General features: G+C 36.4%; 1 protein-coding gene across 1 annotated transcript in view; it reads left to right on the top strand.

Moving 5' to 3' along the window:
- Positions 1 to 21,070, top strand: part of EPRS1 (glutamyl-prolyl-tRNA synthetase 1) — a 66,365-nt gene that overhangs the window by 8,347 nt on the left and 36,948 nt on the right. Inside the window, exons 5-14 of the mRNA XM_081223564.1 lie at positions 1,252 to 1,391; positions 2,896 to 2,990; positions 6,514 to 6,640; positions 7,335 to 7,527; positions 9,352 to 9,523; positions 10,918 to 11,151; positions 12,235 to 12,319; positions 12,731 to 12,790; positions 17,194 to 17,304; positions 20,437 to 20,573. Of these exons, the coding sequence (XP_081079690.1) occupies positions 1,252 to 1,391; positions 2,896 to 2,990; positions 6,514 to 6,640; positions 7,335 to 7,527; positions 9,352 to 9,523; positions 10,918 to 11,151; positions 12,235 to 12,319; positions 12,731 to 12,790; positions 17,194 to 17,304; positions 20,437 to 20,573 (1,354 nt within the window). The remainder of the gene's footprint in view (positions 1 to 1,251; positions 1,392 to 2,895; positions 2,991 to 6,513; positions 6,641 to 7,334; positions 7,528 to 9,351; positions 9,524 to 10,917; positions 11,152 to 12,234; positions 12,320 to 12,730; positions 12,791 to 17,193; positions 17,305 to 20,436; positions 20,574 to 21,070) is intronic.

Here is a 21,070-nt window from a genome sequence, read left to right as displayed (position 1 = left end):
ATTTAATATTTTGCTGGATAACAGGTACATTTATTTCTACGTATATGAGCATCTATCTACCTAATGGCAGTCACTTAGAACTTTCTCACAAAGGAATGACCTCCCTGGCTATTTTTTCCTCTCCGGTTACAGGAATTCCCCATCCTCTGCTGTCCCTGGAGGTTGGCCCCATCTTGCTACTGCAGCTCCTCTCTTGCCTTTGGAGCTGGCCTTGTTCCTCATCCCATTTATGTCAGCACCTTTCTTGTCTCAGCCATTACTTAACTCCAGTTACTGTTGTTTCTGGTTGTTCAGCATGTGTGTGTGGGGCGGGGTGAGCTGGAGTTGTTTCTCTGGGAGGTCACTTTTTCCATATTCTATGAGTAGTCAGAATATGGGATTGATGAGAGGCACAAAGGGGGCTTGAATTTTGTTAGTTTATTAAAAAAAAAACAAAAAAAACCTGCAGCAAATATGCCAAAATGTTTTATCATTCTTTAAATCTGGGTTATGTGAGCGTTTTTAAAATTTCTTTAATGTACTCTGTACCTTTTTCTTGGGCCACGCCCCATGGCTTGCAGGATCTTAGTTCCCCGACCAGGGATACTGAACCTGCGCCCTCGGCCATGAAAACGTGGAGTCCTAACCACTGGGCCACCAGAAGACTCCGTCTCTGTACTCTTTTTTGTGGCTTAACCTTTTCTCCAAATTAAATTAAATTGTTATAATAATAACCAACGTAAAATGAAGGACTTTCCTAGTTAGAACTTTTCATCTGTAGGTTTATGACATTTTGGTCTTTTGATTTTTGAGTTAATGTTCATAAAAGGAAGATAATATCTTATGGAGGTAGCTTTGTGATGCTAAAGAATTACATAAACTTTCCTTCAGTACCATTTTTGATATTACAACTGAAGTTAAGAGCTACTTGATCTTGATTTTTATTTTGTTCTCTAGTTGATCCACTTAAAGCTTTTCCTCAATTATGAAACATAGCATTGGCCTTCTAGTGGGTGTGTGGCAGTGGTGAGGGCAGGATTTAGGATTCACTCTAGTGAATTGAAATGAAAAAATATTTTAAATTAATTTTTGTGAATTCTTAAAATATGTTGAAGTATTAGAAATCACTTCCATGTGTACCCAGATTTTTAAACTTGCATTATAGAAGCACAGCTTTAAGCCATCTCATTTACTTAAATTAACCATGACTGGAACTTATGCTTTTGAATTTGCAGATATGTTGAATGGTTTTAAAATTATGTTTGCTAATAGGACATGCTGCATGGCAGGAACAGTTGGAACAGAGCAAAACTCCAGTTCATGTAAAACGCTGGTTTGGTTTTCTTGAAGCCCAGCAGGCCTTCCAGTCAGTAGGTACCAAGTGGAATATTTCAACAACCAAAGCTAAAGTGGTAAGCCTTTAAAATTTTTTTTAATGCTCACATCTTGTCTGCCTGAGATCTTAGATCTGAAAAGAAAATTATGTTCATAGTTTGGTTGTTTTTTTTTTTTCCTGATCAATTAAAAAGGATCTTCTTGGAAGAATTTGTCATTGTTGAGTCTTGGCTTGCCTTTAACTGCTTGCCTACATTAAGGCTTAATCTTCATAATTATATTTCTAGATGATTATGATCATCCAGTGTGTGTCCCTTAGGAAATCCAAAGTCCAAGTAACTAAAATTATTTTATAACTATACCATCTTCTCTTCCTCCCAGATTTTCTATTCTCTGGCTTTTGAACCGTTGTGACCTTTGAGTCCTGGGGTTCTGTAGAGCCTTTTTGTTGATTCTGTAGGAAGATGTGGCATTGAATACAGTAGAAAAAGGCCTTTCCCCCAACTAGAGTCGCTCTACTTAGATCTGTTTACATATTACAGAGAATATGTTTACATATTTACATATTAAAAATTTTACTCTGGGGCTTCCCTGGTGGCGCAGTGGTTGAGAGTCCGCCTGCTGATGCAGGGGACACGGGTTCATGCCCCGGTTCGGGAAGATCCCACATGCCGCGGAGCGGCTGGGCCCGTGAGCCATGGCCGCTGAGCCTGCACGTCCGGAGCCTGTGCTCCGCAACGGGAGAGGCCACAACAGTGAGAGGCCCGCATACAGAAAAAAAAAAAAAAAAAAAAAAAAAAATTTTACTCCGATGCAGTACAATTTGAAAACTGTTGTCTGCTTGGGTAAAGACACCACAGTCACCTCAGTTGTTCTGAGAAAGTATTCACCACTTTCCACCTCTAACTGGTCAACAAAGTTCCATTATTACTTCTTGTATCTATAGATTTGTTTTCTGTCTCCACTGCTGTTGATTTTTATTGAGGCCTCATTACCCCCAGCTTGTTTAAAGACCATAATCTCATCACTGAACTTCCTTTTTCTTTTGGTCTCTTCTTTTTTCCCGTTGAGACTTTGCACTGTACTGGGTATAGTTTTAGAAAATACAGATAAGTAATTCCATACCCCTGAGGATTCCCCATTTCCAGAAACATAAAAGTCAACCTTATAAAGGCCTTCATGTTTTGGACTTAATCGACTATCAGCGTCTTGCCTACCCACTCAATATGCATTCCTAACATTGCACTGTTCTTCCCTGACTTTGAGTCTTACCTGTGCTGTTATTCCTTTTCTTAGAATGACTGCCCTTGTATACTCTCCATCTGATACATTTGCATTTATTTTTCAAGGTGCAGCTTGGTTCTTGCCTTCTTTTAAGCATTTTCCTGATGACCCTAAATGCTGTTGGTTAACTTCAACTGATTTTGAATCTTCAAGTGCAGGGACAGTATTCTAGCCAATTTTTTCTCATAACCATGCTTGGTGCATAGTAGGTACTGAGTAAGTATTTGTTGAATGAATTTATTCTTAAACATTTAACCATGTAACTATTTTTGTTGTTGTTGTTGTTCTGCTTTTCAGGTACCTGAGAAAAAGCAAGATGTTGGGAAATTTGTTGAACTTCCAGGTGCTGAGATGGGAAAGGTTACCGTCAGATTTCCTCCAGAGGCGAGTGGGTAAGAAAATATAACTTATAATTGGATACATTTAGTGGAAAAGCTTTAAGAGAGTTATCAAATACTTGAAAAATCAATAGGTTAATATATAGAAGGAAATAAGTAAGATTTTAATTGTGGGAGTTAAAATTCTAAACATCTTAATAGTTTTTAAATTATTGATAGTTAATTTATAAAAAGTTTGTAGTTTTCGCTTATTAAAGCAATAGGAAAAATAACATTTTAATTTTATTCCAGGCAGAATTTTAATTGTAAATAGAAAAACATCCATTAATAGAAAGGCTTAAGTTTTATTTACATTTTGAGATTTTGGGGGTATCTTCTAATAAGGGCTTGTATTTGTACCCTGAGCAATCCTTTCAGTTAGCAGAAGTTATGGTAGATAATTTTAAGTTAATTTTTGTCCCAAATAAAGTAAATGGAGTCCTGAAAAGACCATTCCTATTCATTTGTTTCCACTATTAGTAGGTTTCAAAACCCTTTTCACTCTTGGCAGCCATAGAAAATGATAATATGTGACTAGCTTGTTAGGGAAAAGGACTGCTCTGGCTGGAGCCACCGGCATGGGTCTGCCTGGGTCCTTGCCCAGCATTCCCCAAGGCTGAGGGCAGTCTCTGCCTTTGCACATGTCGGTCTTTGTGACTCATGCTGGACGAACTTTGTAAAAGAACCCTTCCAGTGATGCTAATAGAATAAAATGCCTTTTGTTAAAGCAGTTAGCCTCAGGAACTTAGCCATTGGGAAAGTATTGTGCCATATTTTACACATGAGATGGGTTTCTTTCCCAAATTTTGTTTAATTTCAGATTTTGTGTTCTATAGCCAAATTCTTACCCATCTGTGATAAATGGAGTATGTAGACAGTAGAAAGTGGCAGATAAGGAAACAGTTTTATTTTAGCTGTTCTTAATGTAGTTCTTCACAAGCTATTTTATAAGTGCCATTAACAGCAAGCCAGTTTTAGAATTCCACATTTTCTCTCTGCTTTTCTAAGTTTGCCGATTTAGGTCGTGAAATAAAGGACAGGTAGAAGGAGATGAAAGGGAAATAACGGTTCTGGGAAATACACAGACTGAATCATTAAATGATTGATAGCTAAGTGGAGTCAGTCATAAATCATACTTATTTTACATAGTTTAATTCCCTCAGATATCCTGGGTCCCTACCACCCAATATTCTGCTCTTGTGTTCTTGGTGTGAGAGGTCATGGTTGTTCCGTTGGGTAGTGACTTTAATGGTTTGATAAAAGCTAGTATTTTAGCCATGGCTGTTTATAGCTATGCCATTTGAACATTTGTCCCTTTTGAATCTTTATATTTTCTGTCACTATCACTTCTTGGAATAGTGAGCTCCTCATATTATTTACTGTATAAAATATGTTTATTGTGAGTTATGTCATTTCAGTCCAACAGTTGAATACAGTTTTGGAATTTGGAATATAAGTCAGTGTTCAGGTTTAAAAACACTCATAATTTTGATCATATCTCCTTATACTGCAAAACAAGTTTTCTTTAATTCATTTTTTAATCATTTTTTTCCTGTCTCTTTCATGAAGGCCAGAAGGCTTGAATTTTGCCTTTTATTCGTATTCATAGCTAACACATAGATAGCACCTGTTATGTGCAGGTACTTACCAAGCACTTTACATATAGTAACTTGTTTAATCCTGTCATTCCTGTGAAGAAGGCACTGTTATTATCTCCAGTTTTCCAAATGGTTTCAGAAACTGATTCATACAACGTTTTAGCAACTTGCCAAATCCAAACCTACGCTGTCTGGCTCTAGAATCCATATGACTAAAAATTATATGCCTATGTCTGTTTTGTGTGGGAAAAGCCCAATATAGCATCAGTACTAACTAATGCAGCATGGAACATAGTTTTCTTCAGCTCTCCTGATGTAGTTGTCTCTTGAGCCAATTATTTTACTTATCTTGTGATAAATATTTTATAGCTTTTCTGAGGTTTAGAATTGTTAGAATTGCACACATTATTTTAGATTCAGAGATAGTATCTTTAAGTGTAATTTGATTTCATCACACCTCTTAAGGGTAATTCCTGTATGTAAAGCACACTAACTGTCAATTAGTAGGTAGTCAGTGATTATTAGTCTTCTTTTTTCTCTTCTTAACATGTTATCGGGTGTAACACTTTCAGTGAAAACTGCACAAAGTATTTCTGTTTCGTTTTCAGAATTCACAGTCCTTTGTTTTACTTTTAATAAACTTTAAATTTTAGAGTAGTTTTAGATTTATAGGAATATTGCAGGAAAAAAAAAACCCAAAGTTCCCTGGTACCTGTACCCAGTTTTCCCTAATGTTAATTAACATCTTACATTACTATGGTACCTTTGTCACAATTAATGAACCAATATTGATATATAATTATTACCTAAACTCCATACTTTTTTGGATTTCATTAGTTCTTCCCTAATGTCCTTTTTCTCTTCCAGGATCTCATCTGGGATGCTACTTATGGTGCTTTATTTTATGCAGAAAGTTTTGAATAACCCTAAATGCATTGCATTGTACTTGTCTGCATTAACCTATGCATATAAACTCTTTAAAATTGAATCATTGACCTAGAATGCTGTGTGACTATGTAAAGAAATAGACTGATTTTAGAAGTGATATAAAGACATATCATTGTACTTTTCCCTCCCCTCTTGATATCAACTGAGATCAGAGGTGTGCATGAAACTAGGTGACTGTAGAGCAGTGCAACTGTGGCTGCTGTTATTGATGAAAAGTGTACTTTCAACAATAGTGGTTTAGGATATTGCTTTTTACCCACTTCATTGATAGAGGAGGATGTTGATATGTAATAGTATTAACAGTGCCTCTGATTTATTTTATTCTATGTAATGGTCAGCTGCCCATAGAACAGAATAGTGTTTTCATAGGTTGTGATCTGTGGAATATTGGTACTGGATGAGACCTTCAAGATCATTTAGTTAAAATCTTTTCATTTTGGCTTCTGAGAAAACTAAAGCCTAGAGAAGTAAAGTGCTTTCTTGTGGCTTTCTAATTCTCATGTGCTCTTTTATTTAATTGTCACAGTCACAGTGGCATCCTCAGAGGTGCTTCTGTCTTGTTTGCAATGGACGGGTTCCCAGTTCTCAGTAGCATCTCGTCTTAGTAAAGATCCACTATTGTGTAGCATTGCAAACAGTTTTGGAAGCAGTTTTCCTCTAACTAAATTACCTTTCATTCCTCAGTTAAAAAAAAAAAAAAAAAAAGGAAAATAGAGATTAGCCTTAAGGTTGTAATGTTTGTAAATAACTTATTCCTTTGTGAGAGTTTACATATGAAATTGTTTCTTATGATTATTTTATAAATGTTGTAGTCTTTTTTTCTTCCTCAGGGGCAGATTTTCTATTACAGTACTTCTTGTTAGCAAATAAAATAAGACTGGAATACCAACTAGAAGGATTTTTGTTTAGTTCTCATCTCCTCAAAAAGGTTAAGTTTAAGTATTTAGTTAAAACATGTTAATGAGTTTCTTTGTAAAATGTTTTTGTTTTAGTTACTTACACATTGGGCATGCAAAAGCTGCTCTTCTGAACCAGCACTACCAGGTTAACTTTAAAGGGAAACTGATCATGAGATTTGATGACACAAATCCTGAAAAAGAAAAGGAAGATTTTGAGAAGGTAATTAAAGGTGTAGTGATGACCCTTTGTCAGTAAAGTTGATTAAAATTAGAGGGTGACCTGGTACCTTCATGGTATGAAAATAAATTAAGTTTGTTCTCATAGCTGCTGCTTTTGCTCATCTATATACTCTTTGCCTGAGACCTAAGCCAAGAATTGTTGAGCTCCCATACCAAAAAACTTCAATTTATTTTTTTCCTCCTCAACTGTTGTAGAATTTACTTAAGTGTTACATTTTCCTACAAATATCATTTAAATTAATTGGTCACTAGAGGCAGGTTTCCTTTTTGTCATATAATTTTATGAATGAAATGAACACTAAGTAGGTATTGGAAAATGTGAAGGTTTCCTAGCCTCTTATATCATCTGTTTAGAAGCACTGTAATATATTCAAAGAGAGGGCAAATAATTGTCAGCATGACCAATAATAATCAGCTTTTCCAGAATAAATGGAAAGCACCATGAGATCAGCTTTCTCAGCTGAAAATTTGGAGGCTAGCATAATGAATATCTCTCTCTTTTTTTTTTTTTCTTTTCTTTTCTGATCTAATATCATACAACTTCCACAGCCATTTCCAGGCTCTGTAAGACTGGTGGTGTATTATTACATTTGCCCAAATGCAGTGTCAAGGATTGAAAATACACAAGAAAATGCAAAAGATAAACTGATGGTTATTTTGGATTCTTACTGCAGGTTATCTTGGAAGATGTTGCAATGTTGCATATCAAACCAGATCAATTTACTTACACCTCGGATCATTTTGAAACTATAATGAAATATGCAGAGAAGCTAATTCAGGAAGGGAAGGCTTATGTGGATGATACTCCTGCTGAGCAGATGAAAGCAGAACGTGAGCAGAGGATGGAATCCAAACATAGAGAAAACTGTAAGGCACATTCAGTGTTTTATATTTTATCGATACTCTTCTTGTATTCTGCTTCTTCAGTAGAAAATGATTTCTGGGAAAGATGCTGGTTTGAAACATATTTGGAAATATGTTTCATATGTTAATTCATCTCTTAGAAATCTTTTCTCTTTCTCTACCATCTTTACATTGTTATTACTTTGTTAGCATGTGTGTGCCCTCAGCATCTCTCTTGTTACCTGTAGTCTTTTGCACTGCATTCACTCCATGTGATTCCTTCTGCAGCTTTTTGTAGTTCTCTCAATTTAAATACTTAGCCTTTCTAATTAGAATGTTTGATGATAATGTTAGCCATACCCAAATCTTCCTGTCAGCGTGTGAGTAAATGTGAATATAATATGTAAGCTTGATGCTACCCTATGTCTGAAATATCACTTAACAAAGAAGCATATCTTTGTTATTACTTGTTCCTGAGCGTCTGAATCTGGCTATTTTTATTCTGTAATTATGTTCCAGAACTTCCACACTACTATACTTAAATTTTTTTTTAAAGTTTTTTTAATCTTATTATCCGGTCTTTTCTTAGTATATATATATATATATTTTAAATTTATTTATTTATTTATTTTTGGCTGTGTTGGGTCTTCGTTGCTGCACACGGGCTTTCTCTAGTTGTGGCGAGTGGGGGCTACTCTTCGTTGTGGTTCACATGCTTCTCATTGTGGTGGCTTCTCTTGTTGTGGAGCACGGGCTCTAGGCGTGCGGCTTCAGTAGTTGTGGCTCGTGAGCTCTAGAGCACAGGCTCAGTAGCTGTGACACACAGGCTGAGTTGCTCTGCAGCATGTGGGATCTTCCTAGACCAGGGATCGAACCCGTGTCCCCTGCATTGGCAGGCAGATTCTTAACCACTGCTCCACCAGGGAAGCCCTATACTTAAATCTTGAGTGTCACATTTGGGAAGTGTAGTAAATTCAAAATGTTATGGAAATCTGCCTTTTTTTTTTTTTTTTAACCCCCTTTTAAATGTTTCTCTACATTTTCAGAGATAGTTAACAACTGGACTTTTAGACCTAACCTGATTCTTTGAGAACAGGTAAAGTGTCCATCGTATCTTCAGTAGATTCCACAGAGAATCATTGTTTAACAGTTCTTTCTTATTCATATGGGGCAGGTACCTACCTGACATAGGTAGGACCATAGTCAGTGGGGATATAGAGTTTTTTCCCTGGGATAAACTTGTATCACTGTTTCTATCATCTCTCATTTTGGGGGATCCAAGAGTATCCTGCTTTCTTCTGGAATGACTGAAGGTGCTTTTGGGGAGCTGAGGGGCTCAGGCTCTCAGCCAGAGATGTGTTCTTTAGATGGGCATGTGCTGCAGTACCAATGCCTGGGCCGGGTCAAACCGGTCTGTCCCTTGGGTGTGAGGTGGCAAAGGAACAGAACGCTTCTGCTTCCAACACCCAGTGTTAAATTGGAGGGGGCGACTGACCGGCCAGTTGTACCATGATGGGAACATGGAAAACACTGGCTGAGAGAAGCCTTCAGGCCTTAGACATCATCTCTTACCCTTCATCAGTGCTACATCAGTGGAATGTATTGACTTCTAAAACATATAGAGAGTACGTTTCCTAAGTGTTTTGTGGAATTTCTTCATTAAAAAAACAATGCATTTACTCTTGATATCAGATATTGGAACTATTATGGTACTTTTAAACTAGTGTAGTGTGCTTATAAAATCAGAATGTGAAAATTTCTGTCAAATTATAAGGCTGTTAAAATAATTTGAATTCAACCAGATTAGTAATACATTAGATAAACTATAGTATAACTATCATTTTATAGCTGTTGAGAAGAATCTACAAATGTGGGAAGAAATGAAAAAAGGAAGCCAATTTGGTCAGTCCTGCTGTTTGCGAGCAAAAATTGACATGAGTAGTAACAATGGGTGCATGAGGGACCCAACGCTTTATCGCTGCAAAATTCAGCCACACCCAAGAACTGGAAATAAATACAAGTAGGTGTATTTCATTCATTATGCTCGGTAGCTTACTATACTTTTGCTTTGATGCTTCTGTAAACATGGAGTAGGGAGTAGCTGCAGAATAGTCAAGAGATCTGGATCTTTGTTCATTCACGGCCTTTGGTAAAGCATGTAGTCTCTCGTTACTTACCTATCAATTAACGTTATACTAGGTTATGCCTAAGATCATTTCCATCTATAAAAGTCCTTGAGTCTGCCTGAAGTTGCATTTTATGTATTGATCAGGTATACTGTGATGTGTTTCTGTAGATGAAGACACTTCTTTTCCTATTATAAACTTTGATTCTGCTAGACACAACTTTATTTGTAAACATGATAGAAGATTTAAAGAAATATGAACAAGAAAGTATCGTGTTTTTTCTAATTTTGGTTAGTTTTCTGTGTGGTTTTCAGCTTAATAGATTTTTTTTCTTTAAATCTTCCCCACCTGACCATTAATTTATAAAGTAACCATAGAATATATTTTCTTATACTCTGAAAAAGCCTACTACATACAAATGCTGAATTGTAACTTCTGAAGAGATTGGTGAATGTAAATATTTCCTGAGTAGCTAATGTAACTTTCTTTAAACTTGTGGGTACAGGTATGTGTATCTGTATTTGGACAAACACTTCATATGTGTATATATATGTCTTTCATTTTTAACAGGGCAATTGCTCCTTGTTTACTAAACAGATACTTGGCATACATTTGGAAAAGTGAATTTGGATACACATTTTCAGTATCAGATAATTGCAAAGCAATTAATGAAGTTGTATCTTAAAAATTAGAAGGCATAATGCAGGAATATATTTTTAAAAATTCAAATGGAAACTGCAGATGTGTTGTGTACATTATTTTAGACAGAAATTGTTTTTAACACTATTCCATCTTAAATGGAATTTTAATCAACCTAATAATTTTCTTCTCTTTTACTTGACAGAGAAGGAAACATTCTATTCTTGAATGCATTTACTTACGAAAGTATTAAACCTAGAGATTTACTTGAGTGTGGGACTATTTAAGATATTGAAAAGCTAAATTCCCTTGAAATTATTATTGCTTCTTACAATGATATACATTGGCCATTACAGGAATATGATTATAGAATTCACTGCACCAGTATCCAATTATCTGTTAAATTGCGTATTTGCTTTTTTGTTTGAATATTGAGTGGGTAATTGATTCGTTGTCCTCAAAGTCTGATTTAAAAAAATGTTTTGATGTACTTTGAATATTATGAGTCATAACACCTGTTGGTTTTTAAGGAATTCTTACCTTGTAAAGAATTATGTTTTAAATTAGTACTGCTGCTTATAATGCCTAATCTAAGGTGAAAAGGGTAAAATCCTTCACTGATTTTCAACATATTCACTTTTTTTCCTAGTGTTTATCCGACATATGATTTTGCCTGCCCCATAGTTGACAGCATTGAAGGTGTTACACATGCCCTGAGAACAACAGAATACCATGACAGAGATGAACAGTTTTACTGGATTATTGAAGCTTTAGGCCTAAGAAAACCATACATTTGGGAATATAGTCGGCTAAATCTCAACAACACAGTGCTATCCAAAAGAAAGCTCACATGGTTTGTCAATGAAGGACTAGTAGATGGATGGTATGTTTGCTGTTATCTAAAATTTTGAGAGGAAGTCAGGACATGGTATATCACTAATTTTTAAACTGCTTTGAGGGGTGGGGAGGGTGAATGGGAGGGGTTGAAATGGATAGGGCTATAGGGTTTCTGGTCCTTGTCTTTATTTTATCCAGGTTCTCAGGTACTGCTCTCTTTTGCTTTAATGCAGCAAACATGGAGTGCCCATGTTTGGGCACAAAGATGGAGTCCATGTTTGGGACTAGAAAAAGTTTGAAAATCTCTGTAGCACATTAATAACCTATAGTTTGAAAATCTCTGTAGCACATTAATAACCTATATGGGATTTCCATGAGAACGATGAGTATAAAAATTAAAGTCATCTTAGAGTCATGTATCCATGTAAATGAAACCTGTTCAGTTGGGTTACCATACTTATAAGCCTAAGAATGTTTTTTTTACATGAATTAACAAGAATGTATTAGTTTTTATTAGTATCATGTAACAGTGACACATATTAAGTATATATTGAATAATATGTAATTTTAGACTGTTTTACTGTGGAGCTGAATTTGATAAAGGGGAAGTTTACCTTGGGCCGCATACAAAGGGTGTTATTGCAAACTTACTGAAGCTTGCAGATCTCTGCCGAATATTAATAACCAGCATGTATATTTTTTACAACCCAAAAGGTTTTATAAAGTGTATTTGTCCATGAATGAGAGGCTAACCATCTCTTATCTGTGTCTCATGGTCATATGTAGAATAGGGATCTTGTATGTTTGTTAAATAAAAAGCAGATAAAGATGTTGTAATGCATATGTTTTCTGTATTTGAAAATGTCACCTTTGTGTCTTTTTTCAAGTGTACTTTTACTGTTCCCCGTCGTGCATTTATTTTACTGAGTAATCTTTGACTAGTAAGCAGCTTTCTTCTTCCATGAACTTGGGCTCAATGGTATTATGATCTGCCTAATTATTATAACCAGCTCTTAGTCCAAATATTTAACAAACGGAATATAATGTTATGCAGTAAGGTATATTGTACTCTCTGCACCTACACGTTAAAAATGTCTCCTTGGTTCTTAAAACTTGCCGTATTTCCCAGGGATGACCCACGATTTCCTACGGTTCGCGGTGTGCTGAGAAGAGGGATGACAGTTGAAGGACTGAAACAGTTTATTGCTGCTCAGGTGAGTTATAGTTTCTTTTCCAGCTTCTCTGTTTGGATTTTTAAGTATCTAATAATATCCTTTTAGTCTTTATTACTCCTGTTGTTCTTTCTGTTCTTTGCTTGTTGCTTATAATGCAAGGGCAGAATGTTTTTGGAAAAAACACTGTTATAATAGTGGAAAATTGAGAATGTCCTAAACTATGCTAGGGTTGGACAAAGGCAGCTGTGGTGTTTTTACCCAGTGAAGTATATGACTGTTGACTCTAACTGTTCAGGGTAACGGGATTAGTGTGTACATACTAAGTTTTCTATTCCAGTGGAAGTAAACTTGTAAGTATTGACTGGGTTTATTTTCTAGCATGCTTAACTTAAAGAAAATATTCTGGTTAATACTTCTTGCCCTTTAAGCTGTTCTATTATTATTTTTTAGGGTTCTTCACGTTCAGTTGTGAACATGGAATGGGACAAAATTTGGGCATTTAACAAAAAGGTACATGTTTTGACTCCTGGTCCTCTTTTTTTCATGCCTAACTCCTAAGTAATAGATTACATGTAGAATTTGTTAGTGTGCTCATGGTAGGGAAAATTTTGTGAAGAATATTACAGTTTTGCAGATTTTTCAGGAAAATGGAATGTTCTACTTTTTTAAACATATAAAGTGCATTAAGCCTATAAACTATACCAAACAAGAACGATGATTAAAACAAACTTGGAGTTACGGGGAATGGTAACAGTTTTTTCCTTAAATCTTTTTTTGAACACTTTGCATTTCATTTTTCTGCTTTCAAGCTGCGAGCTCTCTGTAAGAAGGTATTACTTAATGCTTTTATTTGCCTTACTTAGCACATAGCTTTTAGCATCTTACATGTTATAACCTGAGATGTTATACAGCTTTGAAGCACAATCACATTTATATGAGACTTGCTTATACAGACCCACTGAAATGCATTATTCCTAGTTTAAAAAAACATGTCCTCTAGTTTTCTTAGTGGCAAAGGGAAGATTTGGCTAACTCCATTCTACTGTTCCCTTGTTTACTGAGAGGACATACAGTTTTAAAGTTACAGATTTCATTGAATTGTATTGAAGGTTCGTTAATTATAATCCCTGTGTCTTATTGAATCTAGCTTAAAAAAAAAGCTGTGTCTTAAATAAAAGTCAAATGAGGAATACTGCATATTGACATTGTTAATTGGAAGCAGATGCTTAGACACTATAATAAGGCAAATCATTAAAGTGCCATGTTTTAAACTATGGTTTCTGTGATTGTGTTCTGTAAATTCTTTTTCTTTGTATTGCTGCTTGATTGTGCTGATGCCTTGCCTCAAAAAATAGTTGCTTGTCTCGCATGTGTCTTGAATTTATTTTATTTAGTCTTTTGTGTTTAGTCAGTTTTTGGATACATAATGGAATTATTAATTGGTTTGCTCTGTTGCTGCAGTTACTAATAAATACATTAAAAACTTATAGGCAGAGTTAACATTGGAATACTTTACATTAATAATCCATGTACATTTAGTTCAAATATAAGAAATACATTTCACTACAGGCCAATAATTCTATAGGGTCTGTTAAATGAACAGCATATTCCCCTGTCTTCTTTCCTTCCATTTTCTCTCACTAGATAAATCACTTTCAGCTCTTTTAGATAATTTTTTTGGTATTTATTGCCCATATCTCTAAATGAGATGTGTGTTTTGCTTCTTCTTGATTTTTTGTTTGTTTGTTTGCTTTAGGCATCATCAGTTTACTTTTCACAATGGAAGATGAGGATTTAGGTCTCCTATTTTTTCTCATAAGTCGTTGGCTTTCTTGTGGCTAATTGTTTTGTTTTGTTTCCCTCATTTGTCTGATTTTCTAATTCCATCTCAGACTTTGTGCAAGTTATCTAAATTTCCTAACAAAATGTTCGCATGTCTCAGGTATTTCAGTTTCACGTTAGAGACCTCTCTGCCGGGGCCTTTGTGCTGCTCACATCTGATCTAGATGAGAGGCCTGTTAACTTCTGAAGCACAGCTGTGTTCCCAGGTCAATCTTCCTCATCATCCTGGGAATTCTCTTTGCTTTTCTTCTGTGATGGATCATCTGGTTCTTGGATCCTCCTTCTCTTTTTACTGCTCTTTTGCTTTGCTGTACTATATCCTCTGGTAGCTCCCTGAGAAGGGGAGCATGGGATGAAGATTTTTGAGACTTTTATATGAACAGCTTCTTCACTTTGAAATTTCACAGTGATGTGCCTTGGGGTGGGTCTGTTTTCATTCATATCCATTGGAAGAACATGTGGCTTCCAGACTGGAAACTCATTCGTCAGTTCTGGGAAATGTTCCTAAGTTCCTTCTGTTTCTTTGTTTTTTTCTCTACTATGTTGTCTTTCTCCTCGGTGGAACGTTTCTTGAGCACATGTTGGGTTTCCTGGACTGTTGCTCTAATTTTGTTTTCTCTCTTATTTTCCATCTCATCTTCTGGCTCTACTTTCTGGTAGATGTACTCAGTCCTATCTTCTCAACTTCTGTTGAGTTTTTCATTTATGCTGTCATATTTCCAAGATTTCTCGTTTGTGCTTTGAATTTTCAGAATAACTTCCTGTTCCTATTTCATGGTTATAATATAATCAATGGTATTTTTTCTTATGTCTTTCCTCCAGGTTGTTTATTTTGTTTTTTCTTTGATATTAAAGGCATTTCTCAGACATCTGGGGAGCCTTGGTTATCTGCTCATCTTGAACACAGGGGACTGAGAGAGGGATTGGAAGCCCTGAGAAAAAGATTGGGCTTGTCAGCTGTGCCTCACTGTAAGATGGTCTGGCTGGCCGGTTAGTTGAAAAGCCTCGACGTCAGTAACCTTACATCTCATCTCTTGGACTAGGCAGTTTTTCCAGAGGAGTTTCTTTCAGTTAAGTTGCCAGAAGTGTGAAGGGCTGACTGCCAGGGCTTTGGAACTGACTGGGGAAAACTCTGGGGACTTGACATCTAATATCATACATTTTCTTAATACCCTTGTCTCAGTGCAGAAGAAGAGTCTGTGGACCTTTTGGAGTAATTTAAAACCACTGATCCAGAGATTTTGAGAATTGTACAATTTTAGAACTGAAAAACACTTTAAAATCTTTTAATCCAAGATTTCTCAAACTTGTCTGATCCTAACCATCCTGTCGAATGCTTATTTAAAAATAGATTTCCAGGGCTTCCCTGGTGGCGCAGTGGTTAAGAGTCTGCCTGCTGATGCAGGGGACACGGGTTCGTGCCCTGGTCCAGGAAGATCCCACATGCCGCGGAGCGGCTGGGCCCGTGAGCCATGGCCGTTGAGCCTGCGCGTCCGGAGCCTGTGCTCCGCAACGGGAGCAGTGAGAGGCCCGCGTACTGCAAAAAAAAAAAAAAAAAAAAAAAGATTTCCACACTTTACTTAAGACGATTAGAATCATAGTCGTTCAGGGTCAAGTGGCATGAAACTCTGTGCCGGCCAGTGCCCTAAGGGATCATTGTAATTAGTCAAGTGTGAGAAACAGTCTTCTGCTCTCTTTGTCAGTTGAGGAAACTGAGCTGCAGTGAACTGAAGTTAAGTTCCTCAGGTTGGATCGTCTAGTTTTAGCTTCTTCAAAAGAAGAAATTGTATCTTACTGGCTTAAATACTAAACTGAGTAGTCACAAATTAAATCTGTGATCATTCTAACCCAGTAGAAGCTGAAAGAAGGAACCCTTAACCAGTAAGAATGACTTTTAAACCTCAAGGAGGGAAAGAATGAAATAGTAAGCGTAGAGGGAGGCTGGTGCTGACTTAGTACTGGCGTGAAATATAGGCAGGTGAGGAGTAGCAGTCAAGGGGAAGTTAGATGGCTTTTCAGACTTTGCTGACTGACCCTCTGAGCATGGTTTCTTCTCTAAGTTCATTCAGAATTTCTGAGAAAGACTCTCAAAGCAAACAACAACAACAAGATACCAGTCAAACAATAGCAACAACAAAAACCCAATATAAACCAAAAGACACAGCCAAGTTTAATTAGCCATACCACTATTTCCTGCATCCTTCTAATGGGAAAAAAATGACTTTTATCACTTTACTTAGCTATTTGACTCCGCACTTGCTTCTATCTACATTTTTCTTCCAAATGCTTTATTTAGTATCTAAATACTGCTGTTGTGATTGGTCATCATGGATAATTTTAAATTGAATAGTGAAATGAGAAAGATACATCAGATCCAGAAGGGGGTGCTGCTTCTGTTTTGGAGGTAGAGTAGGTTAGAATGTAATGAGTACTACCATTCATTCAGTTAACCTGTAAATATGTGTTGATTACCTGCATGTGCCAGGCCCTTGGGAACACAGTGGTCCCTATATACGTGTGTATATATATAGCATGCAGACCAGTAGGGATACTTGTTTACTTTTAATCTATAGAATTGCCTTATTATAGTGACCTAATGCTGTTCTGCTTTTAATGGTGGTGTGTTGCCTAACACTGCTTATAGAAAATGATACTAAAACACATATTTCTATATTCCTTCCAAACAGTCTTCTCCAACAATACAAAGTGGAGTATCACATTTACCTGTAGGATTGTTACATAACCCCACAGGATAATTTTCCTTTCTAATATCAGAGTTAAAAATTACTTTCGAAATATTTCTCATATGCTTTAACTATTGGTTTCTTTTCGCTTGTCAGTAGTTATTCTTGGAAGGGAACTCTAAATCCTTCATGCAGTCTTTGTTTATGATTGTTTTTCTTTTTTCTACTTGACAGCTAAATGTTAGAGAGGAGTTAGCTGGTAAACCAAAAAATTAGTAAATGCAGTAACAAAGAATGCCAGTTATTATTCCTGTGCTATTACTTATTTTATTGATGAAGTTCTAAAAAATCTCTGAATGTTTTAACACAAGAACGCCTTTGTTGCAGGTTATTGACCCGGTGGCTCCACGATACATCGCGTTACTGAAGAAAGAGGTGGTCCTGGTGGACATCCCTGAGGCCCAGGAGGAGATGAAAGAAGTAGCCAAACACCCGAAGGTCGCCCTTCAGTTTCACCAGTGTTGTTCTCTCTGTTAAAGGAGCAGGATAATCAAAGGGAAAAATGTGCTTTGGTGGCAATATCATGATTGGGGACCAGCATGATTTGTCAGGATTTCATACTAATTTAAAAATTTTTTTTTTCAATTTTTTATACAGTTTTTAAAGGTTACTTTCTGTTTACAGTTTTTACAAAATGTTGGCTATATTCTCCGTGTTGTACATCCCTGAGCTTATCTTACACCCATTTGTTGTACCTACCACTCCCTCACCCCTATATTGTCCTGTCCCCCACCTCTCCCCAGCTGGTAACCACTAGTTTGTTCTCTGTATCTGTGTGTCTGCTTCTTTTGTTATATTCACTAGTTTGTTGTGTTTTTTAGATTCCACATGTAAGTCATATCATATAGTATTTGTCTTTCTCTGTCTGACTTATTTCACTTAGCATAATGCCTCCCAAGTCCATCCATGTTGGTGCAGATGGCAAAATCTCATTCTTTTTTTTTTTTGCGGTATGCGGGCCTCCCACTGTTGTGGCCTCTCCCATTGCGGAGCACAGGCTCCGGACGCACAGGCTCAGCGGCCATGGCTCACGGGCCTAGGCGCTCCGCGGCATGTGGGATCTTCCCGGACCGGGGCACAAACCCATGTCCCCTGCATCGGCAGGCGGACTCTCAACCGCTGCGCCACCAGGGAAGCCCTCTCATTCTTTTTTATGGCAGAGTATTCCTGTGTGTGTGTGTGTGTGTGTGTACACACCACGTCTTTGTCCATTTATCTGTTGATGGACACTTCGGTTGCTTCCATATCTTGGCAATTGTAAGCAATGCTGCTGTGCACATTGGGGTGCATGTATCTTTTCGAATTAGTGTTTTTGTTTTTCTCAGATATATACCCAGGAGTGGAATTGCTGAGTCTTATGGTAGTTTTATGTTTAGTTTTTGGAGAAACCTCCATACCGTTTTCCACAGTGGCTGCACCAATTTACATTCCCACCAGTAGTGTACAAGGGTTCTCTTCTCTCCACATCCTCGCGAGCATTTGTTATTTGTGTTCTTTTTGATGATAGCCATTCTGACAGGTGCAAGGTTACATATCTCATTGTGGTTTTGGTTTGCATTTCCCTGATGATTATCGATGTTAAGCATCTTTTCATATGCCTGTTGGCCATCTGCATTTCCTCTGGCAAAATGTCTGTTCACTTCTTCTGTCCATTTTTAAATTGGCTTATTTGTTTTTTTGATTTTGAATTGTATGAGCTGTTTAAGAATTTGATACTAATTGAAGTAAATGTTTTTGTGGATTTCTTACTGAAGAAATTTATTCTAGCGGTATTACTATCCACAGCACATCACACAGAACTGTACACTCAGTTGGTGCCTACTTTTATTTTGTGGAGATAGCATATTAGTGTATAATAAGAATTTATTTCTTCCTGGAGGTATTATATAATCCATGCTCTTATCTCTGTGTGAAAGCTGAGGTGCATTCTCTATTAGCTGGGTTATTCGCTGTTGCCTTTAAGCCAAAACATTTGACCTAATAGTATTGAATCACAGCTTGAGTCCAGAGTCTATCACGCTGCCATTGGCTCTGTTTTAGAAAATATCAGTGAAGTGACAATGATATCTGTCTATCTAAATTCAGAATATAAATCTTAAATACAGGTAGCAGGGAGTTCCTCTTAGTTAAGCCATGTTTGTTGTCTCACATGGTTATAACTGCTAGGTTGATAGTCTTGAAGAAAACATAGATCCTTTTGTTCCAGCTTTGTGAGTTGTCTGTAAATATCTTTATTATCCAATGAAGCTTACGTCCATAGACTGACTCACTCATATACTAATAGACTAATATATTCATAACTTTACTCATAACTATCTTATGTTCATAGACTAACTCACTTGTAAGGTGGTATGTTTCATGAAGAGCTATAAATGTTCTAAGTGGTAGCCTATGATTGCCTTTCTCTGTATGACATTAGCTTCTTTTTAATTTGGAAGACTTATTTTAAGGGTACCCCTAATAAGATGTGGGGAGAGTGTGTGTGTGTGTGTGAGACTGATTTGGCTTTACCGTTGCCTTTATCTTGCATCTGATGGGTTCAACCAGGTGAATGGTGGTTTCTGATGTATCATATAGCCCACTACAGTTAGCTTAAATGTGAAGCTTAATGTTTTAAAATTTGAACAGTGAGAATAAAACTTTTAAGGGTGCTTATTTGTAATAATAAAGGATAAATATTATAAAGCAGAAACTAATAATAAAAATAAATAGAGATAAAAAAAGAATAAATGATAGTTAAATAACTAATTGATTAGGAAACACTTTAAATGATGACTGGATTGCTCAGTTTGCTCTGTGGAATTTTCATTATCTTTTCCCTCACGAAGTGTTCTATATTTAGCCTGTCAGTATTCTGTTCTGAGCCCAGCATAGTATAAGTTGTTGCAACATACTGATTTTTTTTCAAGTGCATTGGTGCATTCAATGAACAATTATTGAACGTGTGTTATTTAACATTTATTCAAAGGATCTTCTTACACTTTTTTTCTTTTGATTTTGCTCAAACAAAAATCTGAAATTTAACAAATATAGCATTCTTTTTATTTTCCGGATCTCTTTTTCTTCTTCATATAATATATACCAAAAAGGCAGAAAATTCATCTTTCTATACATGTATGCTACTGTCTTTAAAATTTGTCTCCTAAAATGTGAAAGATCTCCCATTTCCTGCTAAGATGACGTCTGTTCCTATAGCGATGTTCCACGGCCACTGACGAGGAATGACTTTATTTTCTCCTTTGCTGCAAAAGCAGTGAGATTTTTGAGGCTAGCAAAGCAGATTCTGGTTGGAGGGACACTGTGAGACAAATACTGTCTTAGCTCTAAAAACAAAGAATGATTGTTTTAGGCTGGAAGTAATCTCAGGGGCAGACCACCCTCATCTGACTCCAGTCCATTATTGGTCAGGTGCCTGACCCAGGGTCACAGAGCTGGGAATCAAACTAATAAAGATGACTTCTGTTTTTGTTAAGGAATAAGATGAATGAATGTACAAATTTCATACCGGGTTCAATAGTTATTGTTTCAACCAACATTTTCTTTATTTCTTTTTTTTTTTTAATCAATCAGAATCCTGATGTTGGCTTGAAACCTGTCTGGTATAGTCCTAAAGTTTTCATTGAAGGTGCTGACGCAGAGACGTTGTCAGAGGGTGAGATGGTTACATTTATAAATTGGGGCAACATCAACATTACTAAAATACACAGGTAAGAACTTTTTGTTTGTTTTCAAATAAATATGGAAGGAAAGTCTTTTATGTTTATTCATTTATTAAAAATGACCTAATTCAGACCCACTGATAGTGCTGGCTGGTACATCTACCCAGGCATAGATGCTGCAAATTCTGGACACATTAAGGTTTTTTTCTATGTATGTTTCATTACATTAATAGGGTATTAGGATATTGCTTGTGATCCTGAAAACGACTGCATGTAGATATAAAAAATAATTCTAATGCTTTAGGCCCCCCCTTTTATCATCTAATTCTCAGAATGCGATTGCATGGTGGAGAGATCCTTTGGACAGAAATTGTATGTATAACATTCTGTATATCCTAAAGTCTACTTTATTTTTTATTTTTAAACTTTTTTATTAATTAATTTTTATTGGAGTATAGTTGCTTTACAATGTTGTGTTAGCTTCTACTGCACAGCAAAATGAATCAGCTGTACATATACATATATCCCCTCCCTTTTGGCTTTCC

This window comes from Mesoplodon bidens (genome assembly GCF_964165515.1).
Source record: "Mesoplodon bidens genome assembly, chromosome: 2".
NCBI classification, from domain to species: domain Eukaryota; kingdom Metazoa; phylum Chordata; class Mammalia; order Artiodactyla; family Ziphiidae; genus Mesoplodon; species Mesoplodon bidens.
The sequence above is the reverse complement of the archived record's forward strand: the minus strand, read 5'-3'. Positions and strand labels throughout refer to the sequence as shown.